Raw genomic sequence first — 24,815 nt, forward strand, 5'->3', positions numbered from 1 at the left:
TTCCTCTCGATTGTCTTTTGAGTGATTGAGTGGGAAGTAAGTATTCCTGTGCAATGATCGTGACCCTATGGCAGCTGTGTCCTCCGCCCCTCTCTCAACTTTCTGCCGGGTTCGCTTTGCAAAGGCCAATTACACAGTGTATAGCTATCCGTACAACACGACGAACAGTCCTGCCCCTACGATGTACAACCATCACGCACAACTCCGTGAGGTGCGGAGATCGTGGTCGGTGCGATGCTTTGAAATAGCAGTCCTCCACTCCGTGCGGTTTCCCTCTCAATTCTTTATCTGCTGGCAAGCGAAATTCGGGTGACTGTAATTCAAGATGCCGGTGAAGCATATTCAGTGTTCTGGAACGCCCTATGAAGTAAGAAGACTGGGCCCTCAAAGACATCGAGAGAGTGGCGCTACTAACGTCGTATCCAGATCGGTTATCTGCACGGGCAGGGAGCCAAAACCCAGGTACACGGCAGCATCGCCTTTTATGGAGCGTTCTTCAAGGAAAGAACAAAGCTGGCATGGTCAGAAGTCCGTGATGTCGCTTCGCGGTTCGTTCCATTCATCGAGTCCGCGTATCCAGAGTATGTGGAGGAGATGCACGGCGTCGCTGACGGCGCTGGAGTGGACCTCGAATCAATCGTCGCATTGAATGTGCGCACTGAAATCGCCTATGGCATGTTGAGCGATGGCTGCACCGCTTTGTCCTGGAAGACGTCAGATGCCAGTTTTCTTGCCCAGAATTGGGATTGGAACTTCGAGCAGACGCCAAATATCGTCTGTCTGTCGATCACGCAACCTCCCAAGCCAAACATCCACATGATGACCGAAGGCGGCATCATTGGCAAAATAGGCCTGAACTCTGCTGGAGTAGGAGTCACCCTGAACGCTATACAGGCGCCTGGCGTATCCTATGACAAGCTTCCGTGCCATCTTGCGCTCAGGACAGCACTGAACAGTGCTTCCAAAGAAGCTGCGGTGGATGCTCTGCGCAAAACAGGCGTCGCGTCGGCCTGTCATATCACGATTGCTGATTCCTCCACCGGTGGCATCGGATTCGAATGCACCGCTCTTGACATAATCGAGATGCCCATGGAAACTGACGGTCAGCTGGCGGGCACTTGTACTCACTCAAATCACCTGGTCAAGAAGCACAAGGTGGAGGGAACGGTGTTCTTGAACGACTCCCCTTTCCGCCTTGACCGCATTCAAGAATTGATGCGAACCGTCGACAAGCCATCGGTGGAAAAGATTAGTGAAATGTTGAAAGACGACAAGAACTACCCTACCGCGATCAATAGGGCTGTCGGTGAGAAGAGTACCAGCCAGACATTGTTTTCAATTGTGATGGACCTGGGAAAAGGATTTGCAAGAGTCAAGATGGGTCGACCGACGGAAGACGGAGAAGTCTTTGAGCTGAAGCCGTGATCATTCCGGGAATGCAAGGCTCTCGAGTCAAGCTTAATATTGCGGCGTGTGATCCGTCTAGCTTATGTACAATCCGCAAGTCGTCCTAACTGTCATGTCGCCGTGCTTGCTCCTCAGCTCAATGCGCTTCCTTTCCCGAGATCTTATTTGCCTTCTCTTCTTGCTCGATTTGCTTTAGAAAGTCCCTAAAGGGCATGAGTTACGGTATTTCGGAGGCGAAGGACGGTGCCTTGTCCTTACTGAATGAACTTCTCCTCATCTTTGCTCGAAGCGTTGATAGGCGGGGTGCTTGAGTTCTTATTCTTGCTTCCGCCTGGCAACAGGAAGGGGATGGCGAAAACCGTGCCGAGCGTAGCCATGGACAGCTACAAATCGTCAGTTTCAGAACGACTTGTGTAAGAAGCCTCAACTGGGATTCAGGCTTTCGAGCACTGGTGACATACGACGTGTGATCCGACCTGGCGGCCCGCAATAGTGTACATGGCGACCATCTTGACGGTTCAGGAGGTAGCGGAAGTCCGTTCTAGGATCAGGTGCGAATGAAGTGTTTGACGGAGTTGTTGAATTACACTTGATCAACTGCGATTTGCGTTTGAGAAACCAGGAGCTTCGTTAGCATGACTCACCGTACAACCAGGAGCTGCTACACGAAACATATGATCTACAGTAGCAGGCTATGACGTCTCGACCTTTCCGGCTCGGCGCTGGGGAGCAGTAGGTACTTAGGTGCCTGAAGATGTTGTTGCCATTTGTCCAACCAGCTCAAGCCCTTCGACATTGAGGCATTTCTGCCTCTGTCGCCTTCTTTTGTAGACGAGAGTTGAGACTTGAGGTCTAGTCTCAGCTTCAAGACCTCCTGGTGCTCACTCTGAATAGACTCCTCCTTCACGATGGCCGGCAAAGACGGGGACGGGCGCCCGAACTCTGCTTTCCCACGAGAGCAACTGAATAAGGACCTGCAAAAGCTGATTGACAAACAAGATGACATATGGGACAACATCTACGAGGGGCAAGGGCCTGACACGACTGAGACAAGCGTGCGATATGCCGCCTACGCCAACCGTCTGCGCACCATCATGCTGAGCGCGCATCGTTATGTCGCATATACCTCAGACATCGGCGAATCGTTTCGGCCTGTTGCCCATCCCATACTCGTTAGGAGCGCGTACGGCATATCTTGGGCGTATATCATCGGTGATGTCAGTCACGAAGGGTGGAAGGCATACAAGAGGAATCAGAGGTTGGCAGCCCCGAAGGGGGACGAGCACTTCGACGGAAGACAAAAAGAGCCAATGGGCAAGATCGATGCTATTCCTCCAACACATCCCGTCCACATACCAGCGATCGAGGACTACAAGGCCGTTATGGCGCAGCGTGCCGTGTTCCAGAGTATTGCGTCTATGGGTTTACCGGCATTTACTATACATTCCATTGTGAGATACTCTGGGAAAGCGCTTAAGAATGCAACGAACGCCACGGTGAGGACATGGGGACCAATAGGTGTAAGTTAGCATGTGACATCATTGAACGCAGGCGTTAACGTAAATGCAGCTCGGTCTTGCAGCAGTACCAGCCCTGCCTTATTTGTTTGATAAGCCTGTCGAGGAGGCTGTGGAATGGACTTTTTATACCGCCTTCCGAGCAATTGGCGGGGAAAACGCCGTCGGGGTCAGACCTCATACGGGCAGAAAGGAGGCTCTGCAAGTCGAAACGCAGATTGCGCAAGAAAAGAAGGATCTATAAAATCAAGATCGGAGTTGGTTTGACACCGATGGTACCGCTCCTCGACTCTTCACCATGCACATACTATCCTACTCATTCCACATACATTCGAGCTGTGAAGAGAGACCTCAGCTGAGACTAGCTCGCATCTTCCTAACGCGACTCGCTCATGGACTCCAGTCCGGCGGCCCATATTGCTGTGTTAGATGCGGCTGCAAGTATACCCTTATCATGCTCATAGTCTTTGTTGCATGCCTCCTTCATCTGCCTCGGGCGTCCGGATCCATCAAATTGTCGCAGCCTTGTCGGCTGTTGAGCAAGGCTGCGAAGCTTCTCAGGAACCGGGCCGATATCGGGTCGGTGTAGATTGACCCGAGCCATCTTTTGAGTCGATTCCAAATCCGTTTCGCTGCGCATAAAGTGATCCTCCTAAGTAGAGGCACAATACGAACGATCGTGCCAGCAACACAGTCAGCAGTGCCGCCGATACATCAAGGCGTGAAGTCCTCGGTGCGCAAATCATCAGCGTTCCGCGCAGGAAAGTGCCAGCAACAGGGCCCATCAAGCTGGCATCAATGCACCTTGCGCAAAACCCTCCGCGACCGACATGTCCGAACAGCAGCATCCTCTGCCCAAACTCAAAGAGAAGAGGGCCTCAAGCACGATATCAAATGACTCACCCGCAGCTTCTCTCCCCGAAGCCCACATTCATATCCCCTCGTTAGCAAAGGTCATGAGAGAGCCGAAGAAAGATGTACACTGGAATACTGCGGATTTGGGATTGCGACTGGGCGCGGACTTCATTCCTGCTGCAAGTGCTGCCGTCTTGGTTGCACCAATCATAACCGTAATAGACCGGTAGGTCACCCTGGACGGTTGTCTGCCTAGCGCAAAAGGCGAGAAGAAAAGAGCGTACAGTCTCAGCGTTGTCTCTAGCCTGCGTACTGGATAGGACATAGCAAGACCTACAGTGCCTCCACCTGCTCCAAACGACTCTCCTCCAATATCTTCACACTTGGTCGGTGTCCGTGATTTTACTGACGACCACATCCAATGGACAGGTCGATTGTCGAGAAAGCCGCGAAGGGGGCATCCTTCTCCTCCTGCTTTCTTCGCTCCCTCCGCCCGGCCATGACCCGACCACACCAGTTCATCCTCTCCAAACCATTCCTCCTGATCTTCAGCCTCTACTTTGCGACGTACTCCACCGCCAACACGGTCGACACCTTCCACTCGACAGTGACCTCCAAGCCCGCGTCGACAGTAACACCCAGCACGAGCAAGTTCCTCGCCACATCGTCCGTCAACATGAGTCTGTGCGTGTACAAGGATTCGTGCTTCGCGCGGATGTTTGGCGCGTCCTCCCCAGCCGCCTCCGTCTCCCCCGCGGCCGTCGTGCCGAAGCTATCGTACGCTCTCTTCGCCGTGCGTGACTGTCTCACCATCTTTGCCTCCTTCAACCTACCCTCCATGATCGCGCCGAGGCTCGCAAATCTGCCACCGGAGGTACAATCCCGGCTATCGCGCATTCTGTCGACAGATGCGGGACGGACCAATACCGCTCAGTTCCTGGCCCCGGCGGCTATTCAGCTGATTTCGACACCGATCCATCTTCTCGGCTTGGATTTGTACAATAGACAGGGTCGTCTCGGGCTCGGTGAGCGGTATTCCCGCATCGTCCGGGATTGGAGCGTTAGTGCTTTCGCGCGGATGGGACGGATTATCCCTGCCTTTGGAGTTGGTGGTGTCGTTAATGCTAATATGCGGAAGAGCTTCATGGCCAAGCTCGAACAGTAATGAGACGACCTCGACGGTGGCCGGTGACAGCTTCCACGAACTTTATTGCGTTGCGTTGCTGGCGTGTGCATTGCCGGTGTTGGTGGCTGTCGTTTTCCAGATCGGTTTCGGGTTTTTAGACAAAATGTAGCACTAGATGGGCCGGCATTGTTTCTTCCCAGCTACTATATAGAGCTGGTGGCTTCCCCCGGACACCACCGCACTCTGTACCACTAGTAGAAATTGCTTTGGGATCGCGTTGGCCGGGTGGGTTCAACGCTAGATAATCAGATGCGAAGTTGGACAGGACTGTATGATAAGACTGTCCCGCCTTCAGACACGATTGTGACGGCGTACGATTTGCAAAGGCCATGAACCAGTACCTATCCTTGCTTGCGGGCTTTTGAACGCTACCTCGCAAGGCCATACTACGTAGACAGACCCGATGGCACCGGGCTGTGTCAGCGCCTTGCCAATCGGCGAGGAACATGTATGACTGAAACAGGTTGGCCTGGGATCTTCGAAAAGTCGGAGCTCCCACGGATGATGATGATGATGATGCCTTTTGTCGGTGCATACCGTGACTTGTCCGGCTCTGTATTGACACAGTCACGCTCATCACCCCTTCAACAATCTTTCGAACACAGCATCGTTCCGGTCCCCGTAGTAGGATGAGCCGAAAAGTAACACCCGCACGACCTGCCTGTCAAGTCCCTATATATAGTCCGCGAATGCTAGAAGGGCTGCATCCTCGACGCGATCGCGCACTAAAGTGTTCGAGCAGTGTGAAAAAATTAAGGGAAAGGTCTGGTTTTCCATCCCGCTACCTGAGGACCGAGTCAGGGACAAAAAATCGAGGAACATGGGACTCGAACCCACAACCTTGGCTTCGGAAGTAATCTAGGAGGCTATTAGTCTTTTTGTCGGAACGTAGAGAGAGGTGAGACGAACAGGAGAGCCACGCGCTACCATCTAACATTGTTAATAACTGAAAATGAGGATATCAGCGAGGCTTTATGAACATACTGCGCCAATCCCCCTCGAAATCTGTGTCCGAAATCGACAATGTTTCAGCTCATTTATGAGCATGTACAATCTATATAGCCAACGCCATAAACACGTGACGAGGGGCTACCGCGGGGTAACAAGGCGTGCTTAGCTCCGTTTTTAGGGAGGGAGTTCAGCCTTGCTGACTATGTTGAGCTGGCGAGTCTTCAGAGCAGGATAGTATGACGACGGAAGGTGGTAGTGACAGAAACCGTAGAAGGTGAAATCATATCGTTGTAAGCCGCATGTAAGAGCGAGGTAACTTGCTTGAGCCATGACTCCTGAGCAGCTATGATTTGGAGCAGAGTGTCTAGAGGAAACCTCAGCCCCCAAGGTCCACGACTCTAGGTCTAGCACATTGGACTCTGTGCCTCCGTGGAGATATTGAAACACATCCGTGATGAAGTGATTGAGGAAGATCTTGCTTTTCTATCTTCCGCTATGTGTGGATCGGTATAGTATATTCGTGGTTATCTACGTTGCTCCCCGGGCGGACACAAATCACACGAAACATATGGCAATAGTTTTTGGTCCTCATCGAGCCTGTAATGGAGGAGTATGACCTGCTTTTGCGCCCTGTGAATGTCTTTTTATCCTTTTCATTTTTCGAACCAATTGCAAGTATAAAACCTCTTCAGGGTCCATGCATTTGGACACCGGTCCACGCCAGATCATACAGGTCAAGAGCCTCGTCAGGGCTCGTTAATGGCGGCGGCTTTAGCCGCCAAATGCTCTCCTTCGGCGGGATGCTCGTCGCCGACTGTTGCGTTCTTCGCATAAATCCCATCAAGGGTGACATTCATAGCGCCGGATTGTACTAAGGCACTTTGAAGATCATCGAGTAAATCTTCCCCGTCCTCAATGCCCACGCACAAGCGGATGAGGTCTTCTGGTACACCACGCTCTGCGCGTGTCTTTGCGTCAATGCTGGCGTGGCTCATGCGGCAAGGCATGCTGATGAGGGAATTGACACATCCGAAGCTAACACTAATAGCCCACAGCTTCGCGGACTCGACGATCCGTTCGGACAATTGAATGTCTCCTGTCTCAAAAGACAAGACTGCACCCGGGCCACGTGCCATAGAGTGGAACAAATCGTACTGCGGGTGACTCTTCAGGCCTGGATAGCGAACTTTGAAGCCGGCAGATTCGAGGAACTGGGCGATCATCATGGCGTTGGCCTGTTGCGCATCCATGCGCACCTTCAAGGTTTTGATGCCGCGCATTAGGAGCCAGCAATCGAAGGGCGCAAGGCCACAGCCAGAGGCATTGATCGTGAAGTAAAACCTCTCGCCGAGTGCTTCGTCATTGACGGCGATCACGCCCGCCATCAAGTCGTGGTGGCCTGACAGATACTTGGTGCCAGACTCGTAGACAATATCTGCACCAAGCTCCAGTGGATTTTGAAGCAACGGTGAGAGCATGGTATTATCCACGCTTACCAGACACGCAGGATTGGCTGCGTGAGCCATGCTTGCAATCGTCGGGATGTCTACGATCTTGATCAAGGGATTGGTGGGCGTCTCGAGCAGAACCATGGCCGTCTTTCCACTCAGGACTTCCTGCACCTTTTCAGGCGTTGTGGTGTCAACATGGTGAACAATAATCCCACCATGCGTGCCGAGATATTTCAGCAGCCGATTTGTTCCTCCATACAAATCGTCGCCCGTTACCACCTCGTCGCCGGGTCTCAATTGGCGGCTGATCACATCAAGAGCGCCCATGCCGGACGAGACAACAAGAGCCCGTTTCGCGCGCATGACTTTTGCGAGATGTTTTTCGAGGTGGGTGCGTGTCGGGTTGCCGCTCCGAGTGTAGTCATAATCGTTGGAGACGCCGCCTGTGGCAGAGGTCTGCTTGAATGTCGCAGACTATGGGCCGTTAGTCGGTTCGTAACACCAAGCTAGAGCTGTATTGACTGACCTGGTATATGGGCACACTGCTGGCATTGTACTGGTCATTTCCTTCCGAGTAGACCAATTGCGTTGCCAATGCATACTGCCGACCGCTTCTGGGGCTCGACGGCACAGGTGACGGTGGTAAGTCGTGCCCATCAAGATCAACTTTGGCGAAGGCTTTGCTCATTGCGCTGAGCTTCGGGTTCTTCAATGGCGGTGTGGAAGAAGAACCTGACTCAGACATGGTGGCGGTGGTCGGAGAGGGGTGGAGGCACAAGTTCGACAACTTGCAGGCTGCTGATCAGTACGTTCAAGGACATATGAGAGTCAGTGCGTCGGTCAGTCAACAGCAACTGACTGAGTCAACGGTAAAGCAGGTAATAATAAGCAGCTAGAGGGCGAGCGGACGAGGTCAAGGCGATGTTTTTAGAGTCGCTCGCAAAGCGCATCTACCGAGTGGATCAAAGTGCAGTTTGCGGGCAAAAAAGACGAGCAGCCGCAAATGACGTGCTCCAGGCCTTTCACCTCCAGTGCCCACACGACCCGTTTCCCGTCCTCTGGCCGCCCGATCTCGGCCTGCGCATCCTCCAGCACTTAGTTCCCAGAATAGGGTCCATGGGACAACAACCACTGCCTGTCTTATGCATCTGAAATGGCCGTGATCTGTGCGTGGGCGTTGAGGGAGAAGACCGACACCCAAGTCTTTGACGACTGGCGAAAGATAACCATTGTTCGCACTTCCAACTTAGATGCTTGCGATGCCTTAACACTGTGGGCTGAACATTCTGCCGAGGTCTGGTTGACTGATCGGCTACTACAAGTACTCCGTCGAGCTCATGTACAGTAGTTCGAGTGCGCAACACGCCTGTCTTGCCACTCCTACTGCTGGTGAAAGGAGTGTGTGCACTCGCTAGCATTTGCAGTCAAAATGAGTGAATATCGTCAGCCTGATCAGATTCGTATTCATGGCTGTCCGTCCCCGTCCGCAACGGTTTGCTCCTGGGTAATCCATGTATCTGCTTGTTCCGCAACATGATCCCAGAATTCACCGCAAAAAGCGAGCACTCTCGCACTTCAACAGCAGTCCGCTCTGAGTCTACTCCGTACGTCTTGGCTATATCAAGGGTAGCGGGCTGATTGGCATGATCGAAAACGAGCTTGATGTTTGTAGTAGCGTGTAGAGACACGCTCCCAACAGGTTTACCACTGGCACTTTCGCACAAGAGTCGAGCAATGCCATTCGCAGCACCCAGCGTCTTCTCGCTACTGGTTTATCAGACCTTGAGCAAGCCGTTACTACTACGTACTGTGCAGGGTAAACAATCATTATACGCTGCGCAATCCAATGAGCATATTTTGCATTAGGCGACGATCCATGAATTTGAGCCAAGCCTCTGAGGTTCGCGGTTTGGACCGAGTTGTTGATCAACATACTGCGCGCCATGTGGTTGAGAATTTGAGCACTGATCGTCCCGAATGATCCATCACAGTGGTGGAATGCTCGAGGCTTTCGCGCTGTGCAGTGTAATTTGCGGCAGAAGATACGAGTACGCGTGATTGCACATGGGAGAAAAATCGAGACCAGTAAAATTTCCGGCTGGAGCATCCATGTGCTTTCAAGGCATGAGACGTGGCCCTTTTCGGTGACTTCAGACGGCGCTTGATTACCCCTGAATGAAACAACATCGGCAGCTCGGCAGTGGGGCCGACTCTTGCTCAGCGGATATCGTCGCAATGGCATCCTTGACAAGGTGACCAAGTCCTACGAGTAAGGGCGTTGTGTGCAGTCCTGTACCTACGCACAAGGAATGCCGCCAACCTTTCTTTGCATACCAAGCTACAGGCTATATACATACCACTCCTGCAGTGCGACGGCCGTACGGTACACAGCACGAGTACAGCAGTTTTCCGTACACAATGAACATTGGTGCTGATGTTCAGCCCTTGGCGTTGAGCCGTTCAAGGATTACGAACAGGGCGGCAGATGGGGAAGATGATGGGATTTTTCTAGCCAATCTACTGTCCCGCTTGGATCGAGGGAACATCAGCCGGGTGTCTGGCTAACACGCGATTGGGCTCCAAGTGGTTCCTGGCTCTCGTCCTTGTTCCTGGCCTAAAATTGCTTGCTTGTGCTGCAGACATGCTTTTGGTCCTCACTGGCGGCGCAGTGCCACAATGGCCACGCATCACACAAGGGCTCTTGACAAGGGCTCACCTTGAAGCGATCCTTGTCCTTGGTGTTTCCGACCAGAATTTACGCTGAGCATCTCCGCTGTCGCAGAAAATCGGACGCACATACCGTTTGAATGATCGTTTCGTCCAGAGCCAGCAGCTTGACTAATTCGTCGTCCGAAAGGGCTGTGATGATCAACGAGTTCGTCAATGCTTGAAAGAATCACGACTCGGGCCCATCTCGAGCCTTGACCAAAGACGGAAACGGTATGAGTAGCCACAGCGTGCGGTAGCAGCGTAACGAGATTGACTGCGAGATTGCTTGGGGGCAGAAGAACAAAGCCAGGACCAGCAACAAAGACGCAGAGCAAGGGCGGAGGAGGCTCAGCAACGTCCGTGTCACGTAAAATGACGGTTCGGCGGTATTTTGACCATGTGGGTTTAAGTTAGCAGCCAAACTCCGATTCGAATGCCGCGCGGGCATTGGTTGACTGCAGCCCTTAAAAGGTTGAAAGGCGTAATTTATGTGGAAACATCCGTACCATGACGGTGCCTGAGACGCTCCGTTGGCGCCACTTTGTGCTGGGTCCGAGCCCACAACCCGCACGCCTTGTCTCGACCAACGGCGACAGCTTAGGTCTAGCACCTGCGCTTGGTGGCTCCTCCTCCCTTTCGAATGCCCAGCGCAGCCTCTCCAGCCCTCTCCCTTTCGATGGGTCTCTCGACAATGCTTTCCCTCTCAGTCGTTGTTCTCTATCCTTACACTTCCCGCCAGCACGCGTTCACCATCGAGCCTCGATGATCCGTCAACGTCGCCGTGGTCGCTGTCTCTCCTTTCGCGACCGATAACTGTACCCCTCGACTAGTCACCTACGCCTTGACGGCAGCGCTTTCACATCCTACGACTTTGCCAGCAACAGCTCGCGTACATTCCTTCAACTCTTCGAGATTCAGCTTATTTCTGACCCCGTCGTACACGCTCCTTCGCTCTTACCTTCCCACGGCAGTGATCGCCTCCGCGAATTATACTTTGTGGGATTCCTCGCCGCTTCTCTGAACAGGGAACGGATATACAGCAACGGCTTTTTGGATCCTGTATTCGTCTTCGCTACCAATTGGCTGGTTCCAACAATTCGAGGAAGTGTACAGGTGGTGCCGGGTTCTTTATTGGAGACGGAAGGGCAAATCTGGGTCAAAGAAATCGCCTAAAATACATGAATCGGATTCTTTGACGACTTGATCGCTTCCACCGGCAGACACGAGAGACAAAGAAGGCCCTCGACCTTATCCCTCAAAGGCTGATCACTCTGCACTCTGTCCATCAGTGTGACAGTCGACGGTCTCGACTGACTGGAGAAAACGGATCAGCCCGAAGATTTCGTCTGGGACGCATTTGTTGAAAAAAACCGATCAGGATCAATTGATCCTAGCCACTCTTTTGAACATATACACTCACCCTATACGCTCGTTTTACGGGAGAATATCAAGTACGGGAATTGTCTTGAATTGGCAAGGGTTGTGCTGACGAACCCTACAGATCTCCGGCTTTAAGCCATCTATCTGCGTGATGAAGATCTCATCCATTACTCTTTTTGCTGCTGTGGTCGCAGGATCATTTGCGGATGCTGTTCCCGCTCACCGACGAGGTGCCGATTTGAAGCCCAGGTACTACTTTCCGAGAGTTGTCAAGAGGCAGGTCACATTCGACAATACTACAACAGACGCGAGTACTCCGACCGACTCTACCAGTTCTAGCTCTACGGATTCTGGGCTGGGAAGCCTGATCTCGTCGGTAGGAGATGCCTTGTCTGGGGTAGCATCTGCCATTTCTGGCGACACCCCAACATCAACACCAGCAAGCACTGATGCGCAAACCACCGACTCAGCATCAAGCGCTGATCCGACGGATACTGCCACGCAACCGGTCGAAGACACGTCTGCGGATACAGCTTCGCCGTCAGCTACAGATGCGTTCATACCGTCTGCAACTGATGTGCCGACAGATCGCAACACAGATACAACTGCCACTGCAACGGATACCCCGACTATCACAGGGACACCATCTGCCACTTCAAGCTCGGACGAAGGAGGAATCACATTGGGGCTTGATTCTATCATTTCAAGTAGTGATACAGCAACGGACTCTGCCACGAGCACAACTGATTCGGACGTTTTGGCGTCGATTACTGCCGCGGCGTCATCGGCTCTCGTCTCAGCTAGCGATGCTGCTACCTCGATTTTGTCCCTCGCAAATTCTTTGCAGTCCGTTGCTTCGACGGCATCCGGTTCCGATATCGCATCAATCTCCTCTGCCCTGTCGTCTGCCGCCGATGCGGCTTCCTCGGTCGCATCCGAAGTGAGCTCAGCAAACTCGGTGATTACTTCGGCAGCCCCTACTACGACTTCCGGTCCTGCTGATGTGACGAGTGACTTGAACTCATTCCTATCACTCACGGCCTCGATCACTGATGGACTTGTGCCAACCGATACTCCAACACTTCTTCCCACCGATTCGCTGACTGCATCGCCCACTCTGCCTACTGATTCAGTCACATTGCCTCCCATCAGTGCAACGGACTCGGGAACCGTTTCACCTACTATCAGCCCAACGGACTCAGTTACAACTCCTACCGTAAGTCCAACGGACACAGTGACATTACCTCCAACCATCAGTCCCACCGATTCCGTTACTCTACCACCTACTATCAGCCCTACGGTTTCGATTACAGACACCCCGAACAACAACACCGTGACTGTTCCTCCTACGGATACCACCAAGACGACGGAGACCACCCCCACGGTAACACCCACCGAAACACCCACGGAGACACCCACCACCACTGTTGCTACAACGACTCCTAATGTGCCTCCGCTCGTCGCTAACACCACTACTCCTGCGACGACTCCCGTGGTCACGCCTTCGACAACTCAAAGTCTGACATCTTCAATCCCACCTACAAATACTGTCAAACCTACAGGAACAGACTCTGCGTCGGTCTTGACCCCAGAATCAAGCATCATCTCGGCGACAACAGCTCCCCCTAGTATGACTTCGAAGTCGACTTCAACTAGCGCTGCAGTGATTCCAACGACCCTGCCTCGCGTTATTCAACCTCAAGGAGGTGTGCCGGATGCTCCGGAGAACTCTACTTTGATCCAGCTGGGATTCAATTATGGTCTCAACTATGCTTTTGTGGTCTCCTCACCGACTGCTGTGTCCCAGATCTTTTCGTATCTTCCCGTCGGTGTCTCGCATGGTCTGGGTCTTGATCTGGACCGTGTTGTCATGCAGTACCTGCAGCCGTACAACACTTTGGATACGCTGAACTACATCACCACGTTGGCCATGGCCTTCATCCCAGCTGACAAAGTCGATACATTGTCCATGAATCTCTTAAATCCCAACTCGGAGCTCTATCAAAACCCGAACCCGTCTGTGGTGACGCTCATGAGCATGATCGATCCTTCGATTCCCATTCTGCCTGGCTCTGCCATTGCTGGAGGCGGCACACCAGTCAACTCGGCGAACTCTGCTGCCACAACCTCGGACGACAGCGGTACCCCTGATGGCGGCACTCCGGGCAGCAATGACTCGGGCAGCTCGCCGGTGCGTCCATCCTCTGTCGGCATCGCAGTCGGCGCTGTCGCTGGCGCGGCTGTCTACGGAGCCGCAATGTTCCTTGTCGCCCGTCGGTACAAAAAGCGCAAGGCTGGCCACCAAAGATCAAGCAGCGTGCAGTCAGGAAACCGCGGCGCCCGTCCCGGCGAGAACTCGAATCTCATGGCTGGCGCGAGAGGCAGCTACGGCACTCGATTCGGTGGTCTAGCTGGCCGTACCTCGAGAACAAGTGATCGCAGCAATTCTCAGAGGAGTGGGCGGACGTACATCAGTCCGCCCGTGATGGCTGAGAACAGCTTGGGATGGAACTAGATCGTGAGCCGATAAGCATTGTACAGCTGGAAGTGGGAACGACTGGAATTGCAGCCAATGCCCGTCTACGATGAAACACAACTACCCCTTTTCTTGATACATAGTACTTTCTCTTAGGTATTTCAGCTGTTTGCATCCGGAGGCACCCGGTGCAGTGGTGCAAAGTTTGGTGGCTTGGAGAACTGCCATTTCTTGTGATGGGATACGGTAAGCATGTGTATGCAGTGTGCAGTGAGATGGGGATTATCTGAGGTTGAGAAAAGGATGAAGAGTGAGCAGTAGCAGCTAACGTCACATGAATCCAAAGTGATAGCCATTGTGGTGGTGTAGAAGAGGAAGTGGAAATCCATTTTATTGATTATCATCACCACATGCACCTTCGTCGAGCACGTGAACATCTAGAGCAGCACGTGCCAGGGCCTTCTTCGTCGCCCCCAAACGGGCATGTATTTGGTTATTTCCTGGGTACTTGTATGTATCGCAGAGAGCGCAGTACTCGCCACGAACTCCGGCTAGCGCAGGGTCGACGTCGGCGGCTGTCACCCACAAAGTAGGACTCCGAAGCGTTCAGCAGAGCCCCTCCAGGTGTCCAACGTGCTTCAATCCTCGCTGCTAGACCACAGTTGCTTTCCTTGTCCCTACTCTGGTTTCGGGTCCCCTATCTGGCTTGCGAAGACCGGCAGCCTTCTCGCGTTCGCGTCGTCCCCACGACAGCTGTGCTCGTCATCCTGGGACCAAAACGCGATTACTGGCGTCGGCGAAGGTCAACGACGCGGTTCCGTGCACTCCTGCGATAACAACCTAAGCACTCTGGCTCCCCGATGTCGTCGACCCTCGATGTCTTGTATCGGCAGCCTGGGAAGCCATGAGCAACATCTCCCAATCAAGCCTCTACTCCTCTACCAACAGCAGTACCTCGACTCTCCGGCCTCGCACTGGTCGCCTCATATCATACATTGACGATGAGAATACCGAGTCGACCGCCGTCACTACTTCGACCTCCTCTACTCCCCCACGTTTCCCGAGTCGAGGCGTGTCTCCGAATGAATCTGCGCTGAACAGGTCGAAGTCCACGGACAAATCCAGAGTTGGCCGAACCAACAAACCCCAGACGAGGTCCTCGTCGAGTTCACAGGCGCCTGCTGCAGATAAACAAAGTATATGGGAACCATGGGGCTCCCTTCAGGGGTTCGCATCCACATTTCTCGGGAACACAACCTCCAGTCCTCCCAAGGACAAGAACGTGGGCACGTTCAAGACCCCCTTGTGGATGAAACAGGACAAGAACTACACTTCGAAGATGTCCACTCCCCAATGGGGCCCGTCTATGAACACGTCCGCGAGTGCCGCCCGGGACGCTATCGAAGAGCGGAAAGCCATGGTCCAGGCAAAGAAAAGAGAAGCCCTTCTCATGGCGGGTGCTACAGAAAACCGTGACAGTCTGGGCAGGTTTAAGAGGCGTGATTCGGACGCAGACACGGCTATAGGCGGACAGACGGACACGAGTGATGACGCTTTGGTTTATATGCACAAAGTCGAGGAAGGGGACACGCTCGCCGGTGTCATCATCAAGTACAACTGCCCTCCTGACCTGTTCCGAAAAGTCAACAGGTTCTGGCCCAACGACAATATACAGACGAGAACACGTGTCCTGGTCCCTTTAGAAGGTTCTACGGTCAAGGGACGCAAAGTCGACAGCCCGTATCTTTCGAGAGATCTTTTCGACTCGAGTCTCGAACACCTCTCTATGCAAGATCAACCGAAACCAAACGGTGCTTCATCCCCCAACGGCGTCCATAGCCCTTCTCGCCCGAGCTCGAGTATGGCGTCTTCTACTCTCACTTCTGAGCCCTTGTCCATCATCACCTCCATGTCCGACGCCACCGAACTCAAGCACGACTCCTGGGTAATGCTACCCAACTTCAAAGAAGCCGTTGAGGTCTTGCGCGTGCCTCGCCGCGCACTGGGCTACTTCCCTCGACCTCGGCAGAAATCAAATGCTACCCTCACTACCTCATCGACAGCCTCCACGCCGAAGACGTCCTTCGACATGCTTCGACATCCGCCCACGCACGCTGCGCAACAATCCATATCTTTGAACGCGTCGCCCGTCCGACGGCCCGTGTTTCCAGCCTCTCGCCTTGGCTCGTCGGGCCGACAGCGCTCCTCTAGCACTTCAGGAAACGGGAATGTCTTCGCTGAGGTGCTTCGTGGACCTGGCGGCGTAGGTGATCTGCGTGGTTTGAGAACGCAGATGTCTCGCCCTGGACCAGCTGACGACCCCCTTAACCGCAAGTTCAATCAGTACTTTCCGGACTTTCTGCCTCCGCCCGAAAACATACCTCGTTCAGGCCTCAGTCGAACACCGACCTCGAGAGCTACACCAAGGGCGAGCATGGATTCCGTGCGGAGTGTGCGTTCGAACTCGAGCAGTTCAGGACTGGCGGGAGAAGTGAGCGGTGCCATTCAAGGATGGGTGAGGACGATGGCCGGCGCCCCTGGGAAGCGGGATAGGAGTGCTGCCGTGGACAAGCTGGGCGACCTCATCGAATTGGAAACAAATTCAGAGACCGTCCCTACGGATCGTAGCAGGGATCCTAGTAGCGGCCGGGATACGGGCAGGGACAAGGATATCACGCCTACAGCGGCCACGGCGAGGACGTCGGATTTTGCAACCGAAGAAGCGCTGCTGAATGAGCGCTTCCCCATCAGAGGGAGGGTGAGGAATGCATATGCAAGTTCGGCGTCGGGGAAGGACAAACAGTCTTGACACTACGTACCCGGGACCATTTACAGCGCGCCAAGTTATGACGATACCGATGAAAAGGGGTGGAAGACCTAGGGCGTGGCAGCCCCCTTCTAGATCCACGTGGTCAATTACCATACACCAGCAACGCACTGGAGTTTTTAGCGGCATGGAATTAAATGGATGATCCTGTATGTGATGTGCTATGCTTTGCACATGCAGCGAACCAGAGCGAAATACGGAGCACGACCGACAAGGTGGCTGGCTCAATCAAACGATTTCTCCCCCCGGAAAGGATGTATGTGTACGGAGTACCTAGGTACCTGCTGTAGCACAGTAATTACTCGTACTCGCACTGGACCTACATGCCTTCAAAGCCACAACAACCCTGCTACCGCAATTTGTCTCGTACTCGCACTGTACCTACGCGCCTTCAAAGCCACCATAACTCTTCCTATCGCAATTTGTACTTGTAGCAACTGAGGACCAGTGCCCGCCAAAAATGTCGATACAATCACCCATCAAACCCCCCGGTATTACCTGTAGTACTGTGATCCATTCCAACTAACACTTGTATGCCAAAAAGGTACTCCCATCGGGTTCCGTACCATTGCGTACGTAGGACAATAGCCCAATATACAATGTGCAATGTCAAACTCCCCATAATCCACGGTGTCCAACGCAGCAGTAGCTATAGCTACATGCCCAGGAACCCCCCTCCCAGGACCATCAAGTGAACCAGATCCCTTGGGCGTGTCTTCTGCATCGCCTCGGCTTTGGCCTCATCCTCTGCCCTGACCGTCGCGTCATTTGAACCCCGCCGCTCCGCTCGGCACGACTCTCGTCCCCAACGCGGCATCCCACCTAGCAGTAGCAGCCAGTCCTTCCACGCTGCTGTGACCCTCGGAGCGAACACACCGCGTTGACGTCGTGGTCGTGGACGTGTCCGACGTGGTCGACAGGGAACGGACGCTCGCTGGACGGGAGGACGAGGCCAGCTCCCAGGTGGGGCCCCGTCCTTCGCCGTCGTTTGCAACGAGAGCTAAGGCTAATTTAATTAGTCTTGGCTTTGACGAGGATGCGCGGGAACATGCCTTCATCCAGCGGGGTGGGCGGTAGCCGAGGGGCGGATGCGCGTGCGGGTGTGGGTGCAGGTGCGCTCATGATGCGTCGCGATCCAGAGTCGGTCGAGCGCATTACGTTGGCGGAGCGGGCGCGGAACCACCAGCCGTGTTTCTTTGCTTTGGGCGTCGTTTCGGTCGCGGTCGCGGTCGCGGTCACGGTTGCGGCTTCGGAGGGAGGCGAGGAAGAGGAAGATCTGGATCCGGGCTTGAATGTCGAGCTGTTTCTCGAGTCCGCGAGCGAATAAGACAGGCTTGTTGGTCGGATGGAGGCGGGCATCTTGGGTGTGGAGGCTCGACTTTGTTCGCTATCTGTCGTTGGGTAGGGAGGGCGGTGTTGTTTGAAACGAATGGTTCAACGAAAGGGTGCGGTGCGTGCGTGCGTGTCTTTTGATAGATGAAGTCTGGGGTGCAAGTAGCCCTTGTCCGGTCGGTATATATCCCTGCCTGTCTGGTGCGGCAGCTGAACGAGAATATGATCTCTATGAGTCAGGAGCAGCGTCGAGTTCGAAAGGATTAATCGGTCTCGCTTGACGTTGAATTGATTATCGGTCTCGCTTGACGTTGGGAGCCCGGGTCGATGAATTCGCTTGTCCTTGGTTGCTCTGTATGAGATGGTACGTGATGGACTCAGATGATGCTGTATGGATACGATATGGTGCAGACATGTGCCCCCCCATGCACGACTGTCGAGGTTCTTTATATCAATCATCCCTTACCTTTTCGTTTCATGTGTTCTCATCTGTGTACGCACCCCACGCGAACGTTTTCGACATAGTGACTTCTATCCATAGCAACACGTCAACTTACCTTTTGCCTTTCATCGCCATGTCCACGTTGGATGGAGTATCTGTCGCGTACCGGTCGCGAGCACCTGAGTGAAAACCCCTCAGTCAGCCTCATACGAATGCTAAAACATGGGCCCTCAAAAATAGGAAATAGCCTGAAAGACTTTGGGCAAAAAATTGGGTGGCCAACCGAACGCCAGAGCAAGACAAGGAGCAGATGTCTGGGGACGTCGCAGACTAAACCCGATGGGGCATATTCGAAGCGAACCAATCACGGACACGAACCCAATAGGGCGAGATGGAGCTGACGGCCATTCGCATGGGCGGTGCAGCAACTGAACATCAGGTGAAGAGGGGCGCGTTATTCTTCCATCGGCTGACGTGTTTCGTACCCATGGCAAGAAATGCCACGCAGGCGTACAATAAGGTCTCGATGCCACTCGTCCACGCGGACGTCATGTCTCAGCAATGTAACAGTGCAGATGGAGTAGATGCCATTCTTGGTGCTCATATGCTAGATACTGGCAAATTATTCACGTATTGGGGACAGACGGAAGAAGCCATCGCCTTGCCAGCCCTCAGCACCGTGAGATGAGAAGGCTCAAGGCCCAGCACCATCCATACCCATCCCGGCCATCTCGCCGTTGATGCCGAAGAATTGGAACCAGTCTTCCACATTCAGAGTTGTCGGCGCAACGGGAGCATTCCCAATACTACTGGTCGACCAACCGTCACTATCGTGCATTTCCATTCCCGCACCCATCATGCCTGACATCCCTGGCGGCCATACCTGAGGGTGCTGCTGTCCCGAACCCGAGATGTCTATTTGCGGAATTTGCTGGCCTCCCGTCGTCATCCCAGTTTGTTGGCCTTGTATTTGTTGCAATTGCGGATCGACGGCATGATTCATGACGGGACTATTGCCGAAGCCCGCCACGTCCCCGATTGTGCCGTCAGGGAAGAGCTGGTCAGGCTGGAAGTTCTCCCATAGCTGCTGAGAAATGTTGGGCGAGTCTCGTGTGACGAGGAAAAGGTCTGGAGGCGTGGCGGGGATAGAGTATCCATTGAAAGGAGAGTTCGCTCTTGTAGGACCTCGAGATGGCAGACGAGAGGCTCCTCGAGATCTAGACGGCGGTAGATACTGTTCGTTCTGCAATGGAGGTGAACCCAGGTAATTACCGTGCTGTTGCTGCTGAGGCAGTTCGCGTGATGGTGTGACTGCGGGTGTTTGCGGTCGTGACCGTTCGTACGACATCTGAGGAGCTGGCGGCCCTACGTTGAATACGAGGTCGATGTCATCGTATTTACGCTTGGCTGGATTGGTGGGGGGCGCGGGTACGGGCGTTGTTGCAGATGCGGTGTTTGCCAGGCCGTTCGCGTTGCCGTTGGCATGGCTCTGCTCTGGGCCCCGTGGGTTGTTCTTGGATCGTTGTGCCTTTTTGCCCGTTGCCTTCTGCAGTCTTTCCTCAAGCACTTTATTGCCGAGAATGGATTCAAATAAGGTGTGCACCATTTTCGCAACAAGCCACACTTTAGACACTTCTTTCAACGCGTTCATACACACGTTGATGCGTTCCTGGCTGGCAGCAACGACGGACGGTACAGATGAGCGCATCTGGTAGACGTGCATGATGAGCGCCGAGAACAGGCTGTACACTCTGTGAAGAGCATGAGTATCTCCATTTTAAGCCGGAGGAGCGGGTACTTACATGAAGGCAGGCGTGTACTTGACCTGATCATGAGCCAGGAGGTTTTCCATGATTGACGTGATCATGCCGGCGGCTTGGAAGGCAATTGTTCTCGAGGGATAAGCCATGTCGACGTTTTCGTAATCGTGTGGTTTGGCTGTCGCTGGTGGCATATGTGCTCGATGCAGCAGGCAAAGTGTGGTGCTGGGGTTACGTTAGCCCAGGGTCAGAGGTATCCAGCAACGAGCTCACTAGTAGTTCGAGTGTAACAGTGCCGACCAGAAATGATGCCGTGACCGTTCCCAATACACCTCCCGGGGACAATTCTGCAGCCAGTCGGCCAGAGCCATGTCACTATGAGTCAGATCGATGGCGTTTGTGCGCCGAGCCTTCGAGGCAACCGAGTATTGTTGAGAGAGCACAAGACCCATGATCTCACATAGCTTGACATACTGCAAGAAGAACTGGATGTGAACCGGGTCAGCTTCATACTCGTTGTTCGGATCGCCCTCGTCTTCGATGAAATCCTCCTCGGTGATCATCTCGACGTCTGAGTCGTCCGTGTTGATCGAGACCGGTCGACCCAGAGCAACTGCTACCGAGCGGTCTCTGGTGAAAAGAGACCACCACACTCGCTTCCACAGACGCTTGTCCTGTCTGCTCAGCTGCGAACTTTCCACGCTGTCACCGGTTGTCAGCAAGCTTCGTTGAGAACGTCCCGTCATGAATACCTTCGATGAATACCGGCGCCCTGGGCAACTACAATGGCCACCCGAGTCCAGTAGAACACATTCTTGGTCACATCTGCTGCTATGTTAGACCGAGCATAGTCGGCGAATTCGGTGGACGCCTGGCCCTTACCTTCGGGGCCCTCCCAGTACCAGCCCATCAGTATCAAAGCCTGAACAATGGTGATGCGATCATCCTCATAGTTCGCATCGTACAGAGCCTTGGCACGTTTGTAGAAAGTCATTGCTGCCGGCGTGGTAGAGCCGGTCGCATCCATCAGCTGCGGGTTGGTGCAGACCCGGGAGCCCGCCAGCAGGATGGCCTGGAGCAGCAACAACGACGGAGGATTCTTCGTGTCCCTGTACCTCTTCATAAACCGGCTTCGATTGATGACTGGCACTATAGGAGCGACCCATCGAAAGTAGGCATCAACAAGCTCGTCACACAACGCCCGAGGAGGTAACAAAAATGCGCCCCTCTGCTGGAGAATGTCAATCTCCATTTGGTCTGGCTCCGTCAGACGGGCGCGAGCACCCCTAATGTTTTCTGGTAATGGATAGTGCACAACGTCTGTCGTGCCATGTCGATCATGGACCAGCAACGACAAATTGGAGGACTCTCCGAGATAGGCTACTCGCCCGGCTTCTTTGATCGGCGCCCGAGCAAACTTGGGCTTCATGAACTGCGCCATGGTACTGTTGTTGGCCGCTTGTTGAGCCGCTTGAGCCTCTGACATCTGGGTCGAGGGAATGCCATCTGGAGAATTGTAGCCGACGGTAGGCTTGGGTTGCGTTGGCCTCGCCAGACGAGGGTCCGTAGGCGTGCCCGTTTGCTGGGAATCGCCGGTCTCGCTGGAAAGCCCATCAGACGGTCTCCTTGGGGAGCTAACGGATGATAGGATGCTTTATTGCACCGAATCAGACGTCTGACAAGCTGCTGACTTACCTCTCTTCATCTTTGGCTCGGGCAGCACTGGCTCTTTTCCGCTTGGGAACTGGAATTCGACATTCGATGGAAAATGCCACACAGTTTGTGCATGGCACCCTAACAATGGTCAAGATCAGAGACAGTGGTGACGTGACAGGACGATACTAACCCAAGAGACGCAGCATCGCATCGGACCTATACAGCACACGTGTTAGATATGGGAACACTCGACCCGATCCCGACCTGGACACCAGTCGAGCCACATACTTTGCGAGCGTGACACGTTTCTGTAAAGACGGCACGTTAGCATTGTTTCTGCCCATAGACATCAAACACTTCGAGGGCTGATTCCCCATGCTCATTGGGCGCGGACGATGTTTGCGGTCAGCCCTGGCGTTGATGGATGACCAAAGGCACCACTTTTGGACCGAGGATCTCGGTCTGCGGCGAGCTCCAAACAGATAAAATCAATAAAGGTGACCATGTCCGCGTAAGCATTCCTGACATTCTCTTGTCCGCAACGAACGCAGCCATCTTGACTCCTGCCGCTGCTCATTCAACCATTCGTGTAATGCGCGACTCTGCAAACAAGACGGTCGGAGGCGGAGGTGAGCTTACCACACGCTCGAGATGCGCGCTGCCTGGCCACTGCGTTAGCAACACGGAGTCGCGAAAGGGTCTGGTAATCGCAGCGTACCTTCTGAAGCTTGGGTGACCGGGGGTTTGGTTTGGAGGTGCCTTGTTCGTGCCTGGCTGCTCGCTGTCCGCTTGCGACGGAGCTGGCGCTGAAGTTGCCTGCGATTCGGACTGTGGGCTCGGATCACTCATGGCTGCGACTGCACGGAATCCCGTGCGAAAGACACAGAGACCAGCAGGCGGTAGACGTAGGAGAGGACCAAAATAGTACAGCGCAGGCAGGAATTCTCGGGTAAAAAGGAATCATCGACAACGAAGGTCAACAGCAAAGTCAAACACAAATGGACGGGATCGTGGTGAAGACGCACTTGATTCATGCGTGCCAGGCGTTGCAAGAACTCGGCGGGACCAGAGTTTAGGCTGGCCCTGCAGGTCGCCAGTGACTGCCCAGTGACCGCCCAGTACCGCCCCTCCAGTAACAGGTGACCGTGATACCGCCTACATACCATACCAAGGTAAGTGTGGGGTATGGAGTAGCAGGCATTCGGCTTGCACCTCGGATTCGAGGTAGCACCGATCTACCTGGGAAAAGCCTCCGAGCAATTTTCGAAGACCCTTGTGCTATCCTCGTATTCCTCGCCCAGAAGCGTGCACTACTGTGTGTGTGATCAAGTGGCTGTTTGCATAAAATCGGCGAAGCATACAATCCTACTGAAGTGTCTACGAGTTCCGTTGGGCATAAAGTGCCTGGAACGCCCGTGATAGTCCTGGTAATGCCAAGTGAAAGCCCCTTTGATGTCCGCAACAGCACGCTGCCCGTCTCAGTCTGGTCGTTCGATCTCCTCAACGGCTTCCTGCAAATCTTCTGCTATGGGAGACGACGACTCTGTGCTCCATTCTTTCTCATCCTTCCCACCCTTCTCGGCCACGGCCGGTTTCGGATTACGAGCTCGCAGGAAGAAATCTGCAGTGCGGAGACCTCGTACCTCCCCTGCTCTCATGTCCTCTATGCGCTGTCCACTCTGCCTCTGTCGTTGTATCATTTCTCGAACAGGTGTCATTGCGGCCTCTCGACAGGCTTCTTTGATATCGCTTCCAGACATTCCTGCCATCACCCTTGACAGATATTCCAGGTCGAGACCGTCCTTGTCGAGTTTGGTGTCCCGGAGGATGATCTTGAGGATCTTGAGCCGTTGCGAAGCATTCGGCAACGAGATGGGGAATTTTTTGGGCATGCGTCGGAGGATCGCATCGTCAATGTCGTTGATCCGATTGGTGGCACCCAGGATCAGGATCCGTTGGGGCCGGCCTGAAGTGCTGGCTGAAGCCAGACCATCCCAATGTGTCATGAATTCGGCTTTGACCATTCCACTCGCCTCATGCTCGCCACTATGTCTAGTACCCAGGACTGCGTCGATCTCGTCAATGAAGACAATGACAGGCTCCAGCTTGCGGGCGAGCGAGAAGACGGCGTTGACCAGCTTGTTGGAGTCTCCGAACCATTTGTTCGTGACCGTCGAAATGTGCAGATTGATGAAACAGGCACCGCTCTCGTGGGCGAGCGCCTTGGCTAGCATCGTCTTCCCACATCCGGGGGGGCCATATAGCAACACCCCCGAAGGTGCCGCCAGTAGCGAGGAGGAGTTGGCGTAGAGTTCCGGTAAAGTCAAAGGATATATCACTGACTCCCTCAAATCCTCTATAATGTCCGACAAGCCTCCGATGTCCTCAAATGACACAGGTATATCTTCTGGAAACACAAGCTCTTGCAAGATGATTTCTTCATATTGGGTCAGGCGCAAATCTTCTTTTCGTGGCCGTCTGGGATCTGATGATGTTGACGGTTGGTTGCTCTTAGGGTCGTCGAGTCGGCGCAATATCGCGGCGGATTGTAATCGGTTCTGTTCTTTCTGCTCTGCTTCGGGATCGAGATTCATCTGCGCCAAAACATATTTGATGATGTAGTATCCTCCAAACATCTGTGGATTGTTAAACTCCGAACGAATGCGAAGTGTGCAGTGTACGAACCAAAGGAACAGTGATGGCCAGCTCTTGCAGCGCCCGGTGCCACCATGCTCCGTCGCCCCGATCTGGAGCCATCATGCCGATTTTCTAGACTATGAGCGGCCGGATACAATGCATTGAACGCGGGAAGTGAACTGTTACAAACGGTCGAGGAGGGTTGGTGAGAAACGAGGCTTGACAGCGG

General features: G+C 53.8%; 10 protein-coding genes across 10 annotated transcripts; 6 read left to right on the forward strand and 4 right to left on the reverse strand.

The window, feature by feature from the left end:
* Window positions 1-325: 325 nt before the first annotated feature.
* On the forward strand, window positions 326-1,425 carry G647_09726 (uncharacterized protein; the record flags this gene model as incomplete). The annotated part of the gene is made up of 2 exons (XM_008725719.1): window positions 326-367; window positions 427-1,425. 2 exons carry the CDS (start codon window positions 326-328, stop codon window positions 1,423-1,425), a joined length of 1,041 nt encoding a protein of 346 aa, XP_008723941.1.
* A 118-nt stretch (window positions 1,426-1,543) lies between these two features.
* Window positions 1,544-1,916, reverse strand: G647_09727 (uncharacterized protein; the record flags this gene model as incomplete). The annotated part of the gene is made up of 3 exons (XM_008725720.1): window positions 1,544-1,610; window positions 1,666-1,790; window positions 1,869-1,916. The coding sequence occupies 3 exons, from the start codon at window positions 1,914-1,916 to the stop codon at window positions 1,544-1,546; spliced, it is 240 nt and encodes a 79-aa protein (XP_008723942.1).
* A 399-nt stretch (window positions 1,917-2,315) lies between these two features.
* G647_09728 (uncharacterized protein) lies at window positions 2,316-3,168 on the forward strand (the record flags this gene model as incomplete). Its single annotated transcript, XM_008725721.1, has 2 exons — window positions 2,316-2,927; window positions 2,977-3,168. The coding sequence occupies 2 exons, from the start codon at window positions 2,316-2,318 to the stop codon at window positions 3,166-3,168; spliced, it is 804 nt and encodes a 267-aa protein (XP_008723943.1).
* Window positions 3,169-3,754: 586 nt separating this feature from the next.
* G647_09729 (uncharacterized protein) lies at window positions 3,755-4,009 on the forward strand (the record flags this gene model as incomplete). The annotated part of the gene is made up of 1 exon (XM_008725722.1): window positions 3,755-4,009. The coding sequence occupies one exon, from the start codon at window positions 3,755-3,757 to the stop codon at window positions 4,007-4,009; it is 255 nt and encodes an 84-aa protein (XP_008723944.1).
* A 191-nt stretch (window positions 4,010-4,200) lies between these two features.
* G647_09730 (uncharacterized protein) lies at window positions 4,201-4,944 on the forward strand (the record flags this gene model as incomplete). The annotated part of the gene is made up of 1 exon (XM_008725723.1): window positions 4,201-4,944. The coding sequence occupies one exon, from the start codon at window positions 4,201-4,203 to the stop codon at window positions 4,942-4,944; it is 744 nt and encodes a 247-aa protein (XP_008723945.1).
* Window positions 4,945-6,662: 1,718 nt separating this feature from the next.
* Window positions 6,663-8,112, reverse strand: G647_09731 (cystathionine beta-lyase; the record flags this gene model as incomplete). Its single annotated transcript, XM_008725724.1, has 2 exons — window positions 6,663-7,841; window positions 7,894-8,112. The coding sequence occupies 2 exons, from the start codon at window positions 8,110-8,112 to the stop codon at window positions 6,663-6,665; spliced, it is 1,398 nt and encodes a 465-aa protein (XP_008723946.1).
* A 3,495-nt stretch (window positions 8,113-11,607) lies between these two features.
* Window positions 11,608-13,971, forward strand: G647_09732 (uncharacterized protein; the record flags this gene model as incomplete). The annotated part of the gene is made up of 1 exon (XM_008725725.1): window positions 11,608-13,971. One exon carries the CDS (start codon window positions 11,608-11,610, stop codon window positions 13,969-13,971), a length of 2,364 nt encoding a protein of 787 aa, XP_008723947.1.
* An 865-nt stretch (window positions 13,972-14,836) lies between these two features.
* G647_09733 (uncharacterized protein) lies at window positions 14,837-16,741 on the forward strand (the record flags this gene model as incomplete). The annotated part of the gene is made up of 1 exon (XM_008725726.1): window positions 14,837-16,741. The coding sequence occupies one exon, from the start codon at window positions 14,837-14,839 to the stop codon at window positions 16,739-16,741; it is 1,905 nt and encodes a 634-aa protein (XP_008723948.1).
* A 2,486-nt stretch (window positions 16,742-19,227) lies between these two features.
* Window positions 19,228-21,779, reverse strand: G647_09734 (uncharacterized protein; the record flags this gene model as incomplete). Its single annotated transcript, XM_008725727.1, has 4 exons — window positions 19,228-20,284; window positions 20,336-20,518; window positions 20,567-20,995; window positions 21,046-21,779. 4 exons carry the CDS (start codon window positions 21,777-21,779, stop codon window positions 19,228-19,230), a joined length of 2,403 nt encoding a protein of 800 aa, XP_008723949.1.
* Window positions 21,780-23,427: 1,648 nt separating this feature from the next.
* Window positions 23,428-24,585, reverse strand: G647_09735 (uncharacterized protein; the record flags this gene model as incomplete). Its single annotated transcript, XM_008725728.1, has 1 exon — window positions 23,428-24,585. The coding sequence occupies one exon, from the start codon at window positions 24,583-24,585 to the stop codon at window positions 23,428-23,430; it is 1,158 nt and encodes a 385-aa protein (XP_008723950.1).
* Window positions 24,586-24,815: the final 230 nt, after the last annotated feature.

Source organism: Cladophialophora carrionii (genome assembly GCF_000365165.1).
Source record: "Cladophialophora carrionii CBS 160.54 unplaced genomic scaffold supercont1.10, whole genome shotgun sequence".
In the NCBI taxonomy this organism is placed as follows: domain Eukaryota; kingdom Fungi; phylum Ascomycota; class Eurotiomycetes; order Chaetothyriales; family Herpotrichiellaceae; genus Cladophialophora; species Cladophialophora carrionii.